The 13,121-nt window shown below is 32.2% G+C and overlaps 1 protein-coding gene across 2 annotated transcripts in view; it reads right to left on the minus strand.

Annotated features, from left to right (window-relative positions):
* Positions 1-3,670: 3,670 nt before the first annotated feature.
* The window catches only part of LOC139525345 (PH domain leucine-rich repeat-containing protein phosphatase 2-like), a 53,481-nt gene continuing 44,030 nt past the window's right edge, over positions 3,671-13,121 (minus strand). For both annotated transcript variants that reach the window (XM_071320557.1, XM_071320556.1), the window contains 5 exons: positions 12,781-12,908; positions 12,288-12,422; positions 8,137-8,331; positions 7,502-7,727; positions 3,671-6,855 (listed from right to left, as the gene is read on the minus strand). In XM_071320557.1, coding sequence (XP_071176658.1) covers positions 4,597-6,855; positions 7,502-7,727; positions 8,137-8,331; positions 12,288-12,422; positions 12,781-12,908 — 2,943 coding nt within the window. In that variant the 3' untranslated portion in view covers positions 3,671-4,596. The remainder of the gene's footprint in view (positions 6,856-7,501; positions 7,728-8,136; positions 8,332-12,287; positions 12,423-12,780; positions 12,909-13,121) is intronic.

Consider the following 13,121-nt stretch of genomic DNA (forward strand, 5'->3'; position numbering starts at 1 on the left):
TAGTTAAGTCATACCAATCTGCGTAGGAAACAAAAAGGGACAATAACAAGTCATCGGTCGAAAAAAAAACTGACATGGCAAAACAAAGTAAAACTACGAAAGACAAACAAAAGTTTATAAAACACAATATAGAAATCTTAACGATAGGAAACATGAAACCCAATAAAACACGGCGATTTCATATCCTGCTCCACATGTGGCACTAGTTGACTGATTCTGCTAAGTACACATTCGGTGAAAAATCTCATTCAGTAATGAAAACAGGATCATTTTCGTTGTCATCTGTCTCACAGGTATTCCAAAACGGTTAACCAACCCAAAATGACAACCTTAAACATGATGATTTCAACTATTACCACTGTATCAGTGGTATTCTGTATGTCAGTTTCGATTTGATAGATGCGTCATACATAGTCATCAAATTTTGAATTATGTATAAGTGAGGAAACATCATCATGACCAGCCTCTGTCATTTCTCCCATGGATTTTTTTTTTGTCATTTCTTCCATGGAAGCTACTGAATGATGCATAAAGAAGTAGTCCCATAGGAATGCCGATTATTTGTTGATAAACATGTTCTAATTTAATAAATATGGTGTCATTTAAATAGCATATATTGGTCTAAAGCATCACATTATTTGTCGAAATGCGCATCTGGTAGAATCAACTTAGTACTTAGCAATGCTATTATTTAATGAGATTTAAAACGAAAACGATCTTGTTGTGGGAGTTGTCTGAAGCGACAACAAATTCAACAAATTAATGGAAATGGGGAAAAAGCTGGTTATGTTATGAAGGTAGGACAGGTGTTAAGAAATGTTTGGATGTTTGAAGAGATTTATCCATAGCTTAAAATTCTTTTTGTCAACAATCCTACAGCGTTAACAAATTTGGAAAGAGCCTTTTTGACTTATTTTTGACTTTGATCTTATGATCCAGTTGTCTAGCATAATTCTTTATTCAATCAATTTTCAAACGGGGTGTCCAATTTTTGGATTTAGGCTCAATGTTTTAGGCCCTTACGATAACACATTTAACAATAAGTAATGTTGAAAATGTAAAGGTGCTATCATAAGCTTTCCTCAATACTGAGATCTTGGTAGACGTGTTTTTAGTTTATAATATTATAGTCACAATATGCGTGGTAAAGGTATGACAGATAATATGATCAGACTGGTCCATAAGCTCACTTAATACAGGAACTTCTTAGGAAGAAAGAAAGGAAGTTAGCAGTATCCTTGAACTTTTCTTTCAGCTATATAGCTGATTTTCTCTCATTAAAGAATTCAAAATTTGGTGACTAAGTTGAACGCATCTATTCCATCAAATTTGAAAAGGAAACACAAGGTCGTGTTTTTCTTCAACTTAAGACATCTTCATGCTAAACACATTGGAAGTCATATGTGTACTGATTGATATTTTAGTCTTACAATCAGGTTTTTTTTCGTTACTTGTTATTGGCTTTGAACTAACTGTCAGTAACTGTGAATACTCTCAGATTTGTTATTAGCGTCTTTTTGTTTAGGAATGTAAATAAACTCATCATAGATACCAGGACTAATTTGTGTATATACGCCAGACGCGCGTTTCGTCCCCAAAAGACTTATCAGTGACGCTCGAATCCAAAAAAGTTAAAAGGGCCAAATAAAGTACGAAGTTGAACAGCATTGAGGACCAAAATTCCTAAAAGTTTTGCCAAATACAGCTAAGGTAATCTATGCCTGAGGTAGAAAAGCCTTAGTATTTCAAAAAATTCTAAATTTTGTAAACAGTTAATTTATTAATATAACCATATCAATGATAATTCATGTCAGCACAAAAAGTGCTGACTACTGGTCTTGTGATACCCTCGGGGAAATAAATCTCCACCAGCAGTGGCATCGACCCAGTGGTTGTAAATAAACTCATCATAGATACCAGGACTAATTTTTGTATATACGCCAGACGCGTGTTTCGTCTACAAAAGACTCATCAGTGACGCTCGAATTCAAAAAAGTTCAAAGGGCCAAATAAAGTACGAAGTTGAAGAGCATTGAGGACCAAAATTCCTAAAATACAGCCAAGGTAATCTATGCCTGAGGTAGAAAAGCCTTAGTATTTCAAAAATTCTAAATTCTAAATTTTGTAAACAGTTAATTCATTAATATAACCATATCAATAACAATTCATGTCAGCACAAAGTACCCTGCCACTTCCACTCTGTCTTTTTGTTAGATGTGTTTTAGCTCTGTATCGATCTGATGAGTTCAGCCTTTTCAATCAATTTATAGTTTTTTTCTTATGTTATACTGTTACATCACTGACACCGGTAAGGGATGGCAGGCGCGCCTACAAATTAGTTTAACTCCGCCATATTTTGTACGTGCCTGTGAGGAGCCTGCAATTCAGTTTTTGTCGTTTGTTGCTGTATATCATATTTGTTTTCGTTCATTATTTTGCACCTAAAGCATGCCGTTAGTTTTTTTCGTTTGAATTGTTTTACATTGATGTGACCTACCAAATAAGACTTATTACCGGATTTGTAATAACATGAGAAACACGACAGGTGCCTCATGCTGAGCAAAATGTGCTTACCCTTCCCGAGCACCGGAGATCACACCCAGTTTTTGGTGGGGTTCGTGCTGCTCAATCTTAAGTTTTCTATGTTGTGTCATGTGTACTATTGTTTGTCTATTTGTTTCTTTTTCATTTTAGCAATGACAAATAATAGTACACAAAGCACAACATAGAAAACTGAAGACTAAAAATAAAAAAACATAAATCCCACCAAAATCTTGGGATGATCTCAGGTGCTCTGGAAGGGTAAGCATGTCCTGCTCCACATGAATGATTTGACCGTTAAGAGCAGGATTGGCATAAATAACTTTATTTAACGTTACCACACTTTGGATGTTCATAACAACACCAAGATATTCCTATAATCTGGTACATATTTAATATATAGTCATTTTTTCTATACCCAGCTATGATGTATTATGCTAGTGAAATAATAGTCTCAAAAATGCATAAATTTCCAACTGCATTAGTAGAAGTAATACAACGTAATTCTGACAACATCATAATAGAACCATTTCAGCAACTTTGCATATTAACAGATTTGACTTAGAGAGCAAATGTCTCCTTATTTCTTCCGAAACACTGATGGCCATGTATAATAAAAGTATGTGAATTGCAAATATGCAAATGGTGAAGATATGTCATTTCCTGTAATAAGTTGTCATTTGCATGATTTATCAGTTTTTTGCGAAGTCTATTTCAATAGTAACTATTGTAACAAAAAGATAAGATCATCTTGATATCCAAGAATATTTTTCCTTCTCAAAAAACATAAAAGTTTCACTTAACCACCTCAACTAACCTGACCGCTAACATGATTCTCAGGTTTTGTTCTCATTAGTAATGTGGCTGCCATGTATCATAGAAATTAGGATCATCTTGAACATTCTCTCTCAAACAACTCAAACTAATTGTCAAAGTCTTAAAGTTTACAAAGAATATCAAAACTCTACCATCTCAAAATAACAAGAATCAAATTGATATGGCATAAGAGGAAAACCACTGATATGTGTTTGTTATTAAACTGGCCCTTTTAATAAATTTTTAAAGGCAAAAGGAATTGAGATGTGACTTATACTGTTAACTTTGATTGGGTATTAAACAAGATTCTGTATCATAAAAGTTGGATTTATTGCAAAATCATTTTAACAACACAATAAAATGTAATTTTCATTCAGATCATAACATTCAAGCTCTAGCATACACAACATTCAATATATATGACAGGTTATTGTGACCAATGTTACATAGATTTCTGACATTGCTTGACCCTTTCAAATAATGCTCAGCAGGGTAGTTCTTTACTCTTAACCATATATACCTGTAATTAACTCACACAAGTTACTCATAATTTTTGATGGCATATATATATATATCTAAATAATGTTAATTTCAAAATGTAATATCTGCAATACGAAATCATCTCAATAATAAAACAAAATCAACAATTATAGAAAAAGCATATGGATTTTGCACAAATGCAGAAATTAAATTCTAATTTTACAGTATTAATAATGACGCTATTTTGACTTAACTGTAAAAAAATTGTACATCATTAATATCTCCAAAAGTAAAAGTATAAAATAAAAACTAGAATAAAACAAACAAAATTGAAAAAATTAATCAAATTTAAAAATCAAAATTCATGGAATTTCTGAACAATTCTTAACAATCGATATAAGAATATGTGGTATGTGTGCCAATGAGACACCTCTCCAATTCACAATTTTTAAAAGTAAACCATTATAGGTCAAAGTACACTGAGCATGGGAAAACTATAAAAATTCCATTAAGAATAACAAACAAGCATAATTAAAGTTTTTAAATAAGTAATCATTCAAAAATCAAAATAAACCATTTCTGAATAAAAACTTGGTTAAATATCTTAACTGTAGATAAAATGCTTAATACTAAATTTTGATTTTGTAAAATGTCAATTGAGACTAGAGTTCACAGCATCAATCAAAATATGTTTTAAATAAATTTGAATGTTTTGTTTTAATATAAAGATGTACTGTCAATTTCGAACAATATTTTGCCCTATAAATAAGTCACTGTTATACTTTGCTGACTGATTGATCGACCAATCAATGATTCTAAACTTCGAGATCTTGTCAATGGTTTTGGTGTCGTCTGCATTGGAGCTTCCATCTTTGATTTTGAACTACCAATCAAATGATATATACCCTCTAAACTTGATATAGAGTTTGCATTATAGTCTGTTTCTACTTTGTACATTTTCTGTTTTAAATGCTTTGGTTTTTGATTAGGAGATAAGGGGAGAACTGCGACGGTATTAACATATTTCGGTCCTGGTTTGTCATCTGTCACATGTGACTTCTGATTTGCATTTATTGTATTAATATATCTCTGAGTCATTTCCTTCACATTCACTGGAGAATGTGGAAGCTCTAATGAACCACGTTTACTAACGTTACCTTCGGTAATGTTCTGATTGTCATGTTGCTTTTGTGAGTCAAATTGCTGAACATCTTCATAAACCCCACATGACATATGAATAGAATTCTGACTGTTTTTAAGTATTGCAGGTATCCCACTAGTTGCCCTTATATTTGTCACATCAGGATCTGAACGTTCTAATATCTGTGGTATAGCCACAGGCATCGGAGGAGCTCGATGTTTTTTCTCACTGACGTTTTTTACATGTTTATAACCACTGACAACAGAATTATCACAGATATTGGTGTTTTCACCTTGTTCTGTTGAACCATGTCCATTTAAAAGATTTTTAACTCTATTTGGAGGTGAACGATGTGTTGACTGAGGTAATTTTTGCGTCACTGGAGGTGATCTCTTAACTTTGATCTCCTGACCACTTGCTTTATGGTCAAGGTCAGAATTATGCACTAGAACAACATGTTCTACAACATTTTCTCTGTGTTGCTGTTGTAATCTCTGTCCATTGATTTCAGGTGAGTAGCTTCCCTTTTTCTTCACAGAAACTTCCTGTTTTCCATTTAGCACATGTTTGTCATTTTGTGATTGCACACTTGAATTTTCTAACACTGCTGTAGTTCCAGTTTCTTTTTGAACTAAAGTTTTGTCTTTTTTGGGATGTTTTGATTTTTGTTTTGCTTTCAGTAAAGGAGAATTTTGTGGAACAGCTTCTGTTTGCAACAAAACTTGATCATTTTGTAAGTGAGGATTTCCTTGATAAGATGGATTTGGTTCAGGCTCTGACCCTCCAATGCTATGAGCAGACAATGCAGGCTCTTGGCTATGAATCAAAACTTCAATGCTATGGGATGATGTTTTAAGACCTCCACTGAAATCTTTCCTCATTGGATTAGCTGGCACAGACTGTGTGGAGTTTAAACTGTCTGTACTCTGCCGAGTGGCTCGCACCATTTGCATCTGATGAAACAAGATTGCATCTCTATCAATGTTCATTGGATAATGATTATATTCTTTCTGGAATTCTACAGATTGAACAGAAGCTGATGGATTAATAAGAGGACTGGATCCCAGGAAATTGTTTTTTGATCCTTTGCCATTTTTAGGAAGTAACAGATCCTTATCGCTATCACTTATTTCCCAATTATTGTCAATATCATCTTCTAATTCATCAACAAACATGAACCCTTGACCCTCACCTCTTTCTAAGAACACATGTTGTAACTCTTTATTTTTTATTTCTTCTGTTAGCCTCTTTTGCAGTAATTCCTCCCAGTTATCCGAAAAATCACTATTGTGTCCACTATCATCATTTTGATTAATTGCCTCATTCTGATCCCTGACATCTTTGAGACTAACATATTCTCCACCTTCATCATTGAAAACTGACGAAGCCTGAACACGTGTTCTATGTCGATCTTTTAATTTCACTATTTCCATGGGAACCACTTCTTCCTCTTCCATCATTTCAGAACGCCTTTTCCTTTTCTCCATTTCCCTCCTCAAATCTCGACTTTTAAGTTGGGATAATAAGTTTTGTTCTGCTTCAAACTGAGTCTGCAGTATATCCTTCAATCTATGTCTTTCTTTATTTGATAATAGCAACCTTACAACTAAAACCCCAATGCTCTCTTTTGACCCATATCCTTGAGCAAGGTCCTGAAGTTTTTTAGCACCTAAGACTGGGTCAGGTATGTCAATGACCTGATTGACAGCCTCCTGATACGACACATATTTCCACAGACCGTGATTAGCAATGATAAGGACTTGATCCTCTGGTCTAAGATTGATACTGGTCACATGTGGTTCTGGGACTACATGAGGGAACAGAAAGCTGCATCCAAGCAGACGAGAATTACATGTAACACCACTGACATGACCATCCTGAAATATAGAAAATCATTGTAACTTGTGGTAAAACCAACTTAAATATTCTGGTTTTCATTAAATTAAAATATTGGTTTTTTTTTAAATTTTCATTTGTTTTCATTGTTCTGTGAATTTTTTTATTTAAAAAAATCTTTTAAATATACCCATAAAATAAAATGTTTAAAGAAAATATAAAATAGTTAAGTTTCCTTACTTACTATTTTTTAAAATCAATCAATCAAAGTCGAAAAATAAGATTTATGTGTGTGTATATAACTAATTTTTTTTTATTATAGCAAAATCTCATGTTATAGAGCAGATATTAGCAAAAGAATCCTGAAAGTCTACTATGCAATGGGTAAAATTTACTTGAAGGATGCCTGGTTAAGACATAGCTTTTCGTTGGGTTTTATGGGGGTAGGGATTACTAATGTAGTACACTTTTAACCTCATAAACAAATGTAGAGAGACTAGAAATATAATTTTTGCTATGATTTGTTGACATACAAATTTCCAGTACATGTTAATGTTGGTCTACAGTTATTTCTTATTTATCACTTACACCATTAAAATGGCGTGCATTGAGTGTACAGTCTATCAATTACAACTGTAAATAGTAAAAATTTCTGTTTTTTTATGCTTTATTTATTTTGTCTTATACCTCAGTAATGATTCCATCAGACTTATAAATTCTCTGTCTCTCTTCCTTGTCCTTGTTGACAACAAATAACCTTGACAAGGGCACAGCTTCACCATGACGACTGATTACTGCCATGGTATCACCAACATTAGCAATATTTAGTACAAACTTGTCTTCTGTTTCTGACTTCCTTATATGGCAAAGAACACCAGCTGCCCCAACTTTCTGTCCAACAGATTTCAATTTACTGAAAAAGAAAAAGTATTATGAGCATTTAGACTGTTTCAGTATAATTGTTGTAATTCTTGGATGATACAAAGATATTCCAATGCATTTGTATCATTATTATCAAGTATGCTCTCTTGCAACATAAAACTATCATTTTTAACGAGTAGTTCTGGTCACAATTTCTCCTATCACATTTTTTTGATATATAGAAATAGTACTTTTAAGGGAAGATAACCAACATACAATTCTTGATAATAAAACTAAGTAATCTCCCTTACTTTGAAAATCGTCTCTCTTTTGGCAATCTATCAAAAGATCTCTAGATGTGTTTTGGGCTGAAAAGGAAAGTTATGTTATATTTTAGTGTCCTATAATGTCGTATGTGGAAAAGTTTTGACCAATCAAATTTATTTTTGATGATTTTTTACCTGTGCAAGGCCAGCATGGTATATTTCATATAACTGTAATGTGTAGTTTGATGGTGTATTTCTCCAAGCAGGGTTTTATCCACATTGTCTGTTATCACCTTGACAACCTCGTCATTTCGTCCTCCATCAAATATACCAAACAATCCCTCTACCTCATTGGTAAAACTTGGCTTGTTGATAATGGATACTGACAATCTAAATAAACAAGTAAAAATCATGTCAGATATATTATATACTGCAGTAAATTTTTTTTCTGGGTATAACTTTGCCTATAGTTTTAAAGACAAATCCCTCTATTGTTTATGCGCATATACAAGCGCAACAGTACTATGCCGTCAGTGGTTTATGACGTCGCGGTTTCCGCGAACTGGAAACGTTTATTAGAGTTATTCCTCTTTGAGCCGATGGAGAGAGTGACAATCGTTTTGATAGGTTAATTTGCCGAGAAAAAAATGAAAATTGTTTTTAAATAATAGACATGTTCCAGAATTGGATAAAATATGAGAATGAAGAGATCAACTATACAGCAATCTAACAACAAAAAATACACAAAAATGACCGTAAAGAAACGAAATAGAATCAGGATACTCGACAACAAGATGAGCCAATCAAATTATAATATAATACTTTTTTCCTTAATTTTCTACATGTATAGACTTTTGTAGGTTCTTAATTACATCGATATTTTACAAATCATTAAGAAAGTACGAAAATCATCAATCTTTCTGATCATGTCCTCAAAATTCACTGTATCTTTAGCAATAGGTATGGATATGGCAAATTGCACTGACGTATTTTGAATGTGTACTGCACTTACATTTGTACATGAATATGATAATTAGATTTCAAATAAACACCAACAAAACAGTAACCTAATGACGCATACATGTAAAACAAAGTACATCTAGAGAAGTTAACATATAATCTTCTAACATTGTAGGTTTTTTTATATGACCATTCCGAGTTTGTCCCGATTGTTTGATATTTATGTATAAGGTGAGCATTTTTTGTTTAAAAAAACATAATCGTGTCTTTGTTAAAAAGATGTCGGAATGAAGAAATACAGAGGAATGCATATGGGAAAAAAATAATTAAAAGGAGATTTGAGAAAAGAGGTCGGACTAGGTTTTATTCATACTCACGGTATGACAGCTGTATGAGTATACTGTGACTGAGTTTCTAGCAACATTACGGAATATTTCGATATTCATAGATGCCTAAGGATGAGTGATCAAAACAGAAATGGTGTTAATTAGACCCCGTTATAACACTTGCACGGAATTGAAATAAAATCGATCTCTGAAGAGCATCTCGCGTTTTCGATCTTTTTAAAAGAACTTGTGCGTTTACATTTAGTCTACATTGCATATCTAAAATAATCAGCCTAACCATTTCGTTGACAAAAAATCGTAAAAAATTAAATAAGGAAATATTTGGTTCATTAGATAATTATATGCTTCTGCATTTATTAATATTATATTTGATTAACATGTCATAAGTAATTAAAAAAAAAAGAATTGTCAGAAAAAAAATTACTTATAACGCTCATTTCGTTTGAAGATGAGTAATCTACAGGAAAAAAAATACTGAATGAATACAATTGAAAAGATATTGTTTTAAAAAGGTGCACCGAATATCACACGTATAGTAAGAGAATATGGAACGAATAAGTAACAGGGCATCAGTCGAGCACTGAAACGAGTATTTACGCCTTAGAATAGGGTTATTTTATCTCTTAGAACCAATATATAGCATCAGAGACAAGAACAGAAAAGGTGCGACCTATAACAAGCATATTGTAAGCGAATAAGTAGCAGGTCATCGGTCTAACGCTAAAACTGGAACATACGTGCTAATAGGTATATTTCACTTTTAAGAACCTATAGCTAACACCAGAGACAAGAAAACAATTTAAAAGATTTGTTTCGTAATAGGTGCAATGTGTTTCAACGTATAAGGAACGAATAAGTAACGGTATCAGTCGAGCGCTGTAACGGGTCCTGTCTCAAATCAGGAGTATGTAATTTAAAGTGGTTGTTGTTTGCAAAAGAGTCACACATTTGTTTTTCATTAATTATTATTTTTTATTATTTTCTAGTTTGAATTGTGTTACATTTGTCCTTTCGGGACCTTTTATAGTTGTGTATGCGGTATGGGATTTGCTCATTGTTGTAGACAGTACGGTGACCCATAGTTAATAATTTCCAGTGTCAATTGGTCATTTGTGGAGCATTGTGTTATTTGCAATCATACCACATTTTCTTTTTTTATTAATATATTTTCAGAAGAATGACGCAAAAAACGTCGAATATATTAATTTGGTTTTTATTATGTCCATGGCACGTTTTGTCAAATCATTTGAGAATAAACACTGAAAACATTTTTAAACTGACCATGCGCAGATTTATTTTCATATCTACATAAAACACTTGGAATTTTATATCGATTGATTGATTGAAAAGTCGATCGCGATGTATCTAAAGCGTTTTCACTTGAAGAAAAATCGGTTCATAAAAAAATCGTTCTTTTAAAACTACGTCTGGGGATGGAATGTTTATGTCCGATTGAAGATCGATCTTTCTCATTTTCGCAATACCAAAGATCGGCGATCTCAGAAATGATCGATCTTTATTGTTATTGGAAACGGAGTCTTAGATTTCTAATGATTTTAAGTAATTATCATCAAAATAAAAAGGAACAACATTCTTAAAAGAAATTAAAATTCAAGATACCGGAAGCAAAATTCTGTCTTGTCTTTCAGATGTACTTTGATTGAACAATGATATTATATAAAAAGTCTTCATTATTTAAAAAAAAATTTCTGTTCAACACGTAAGCACTATGAATAACCTGAAATGAAATGTTCACAGAAGCATTCGTGTGTACATTTGTACAACGCAGTGTTTTCCAACCACCGCATTTATATTACGTGTCTGTGATACTGACTGAAAACTAAGTACTATCATGTGTAGATTACTGTGAATTTATCGTAGTTTAAAACAAACAAACAACAAAACAGCAAATAACGAGAACTGGGTTGTCTCTAATTTGTGAGAATATAGCCTAAAACGGCCGAACGTCTTTCGACGTTGTTTTTAGAATTGGCGCAATGTGTTCCCGCCAATTCAAATTGTTAACCCCTTTTTTGAAATATCTCTTTTTCCATTACGGTGACCCCATCTTTTTATTTCCTTATTTTGTTTAGATATAAACAACGCATATTCTATTGAAGACTCATGGAGAAATTATTGGTCAATTTTTTTTAAACTTATTTTTTTTATAGGTATTTCACAATAAAAAAAAGGCGGGAAAACTATTATAGCGACTTATCATTATTATTTTCCATTCAGTAAAGGGTGATATTATTAAAATAGTTTGTATTAACAACTAGGTTAACAAAACAGACAAGTTTTTATTGGATACGGACTTTAAAAACAATATTACACTGCTATTGACTAGAAGTCCCAATTTCCAAATTCCGTGAAAAAGATGGCGTTTTAAATCGAAAACGAGGTCGGTGACCCCATTTTTTTATTTGCTGATTTTAAAGCTTTTACCTAGCCTAAAGTAAAAATAAAATATAAAGAAGATATTATTGGTCGATCTGAATAGAAGGATTTGTCTTTAAGCTGTCAAAAGTTAGGAAAGACAAGGAGATACGTTAATAAAAACACTTGAGAGAAATGTTATCATAATACATCTCAAAACTTTGACGAAAGGAGCTTAGAACTTGTAATAGTTTAAAAGCTCAAAGTACTATAAGTGCTGTATTTGAGAAAATAGGGGGCCAAAAACAGGCCTTATCATACCTTGTCCTTTATCAACTCATCTTTTTTAATAACTCATTGTCCATCACCTAGCATTAACTACATTTATCTTGATAAATAATATGAAATGTGAAACATATATATATAAATGACCAATTGATTCACTTATGAACTTATGATAGTTAGTTAAAAAAAAGTGTAAATTAATTCAGTGTCCACAACACGTTTATTATGAATACCAGGTAACCTTCATCAGGTGCACTCATGCAACATCTGATGTTTTAAATAAGTGGATGTATAAATTTATTTGAACATTTGTGACTAGATTTCAGTAGGTTGATTATTTGGTGAACTTTTTGGCCCTTTTGAGGTAATAATACTTACTTGTTTCTGGTTCCAGAAGTTTGAGACAATCCAGTTTGCCATGGTAACCCTGAGTTATCAAATACTGACTGTCTGAGATCCAGTAATGACCGATTCTGTCCCCTCATATCTATACTACAGATCTTCTTTACAGTGCTTAAATAATAATTCAATCTATTGATGGTCATAGCTAGTAATATTAAATGTTTCAAATAATTTTTGTTAAAATCTTCACATTATATGAAAACAATAAATCAGATATAGTTTCTGAAGTTTATGGAAATTATATATGTCATTGCTTTAGATTTCATTTGATTGTAGACAAAAAAATCAAAATCTAATAAGAATTCATTGTTTAAATGTTACTCATAAACTATGCCTAGATTATCTTACTATTTCAAATAATATTTCATTTTCAGTTGAACATGACTAGTAGATTATTCTGAGTTACCTCCCTTTCAAAAAAACTAATGTCATTTTATTCACACAATGTGGATATCATTTAGATAGTTACCTAATTCCTTTAAGAACACTGGTGTCCAAATTGATATTATTACCAGATATATCCAACAAGTTAACTTGGGATGACATTAGGTTGGCTACAGTGATATCTGACAGGCGATTGGAGCCAACTTCTAATACCTACAATGAATTATCTCCCTTTATATAATGTTCAATCTGACATATTTAAGTGATTAAAAATCATTTCCAGGAAAAATTGTACAGTGTTATTTGTTTGCATTTTCATTTATATATCTTTGAAAAATATATCAAAATTTATTGTTATAATGCTTTATGAAATATATATTATTTTTTACAAATTTTCTTTAAAGAAATTCGTAAATAAAAAAATTA

The sequence above is a fragment of the Mytilus edulis genome, chromosome 5 (assembly GCF_963676685.1).
Source record: "Mytilus edulis chromosome 5, xbMytEdul2.2, whole genome shotgun sequence".
In the NCBI taxonomy this organism is placed as follows: Eukaryota; Metazoa; Mollusca; class Bivalvia; order Mytilida; family Mytilidae; genus Mytilus; species Mytilus edulis.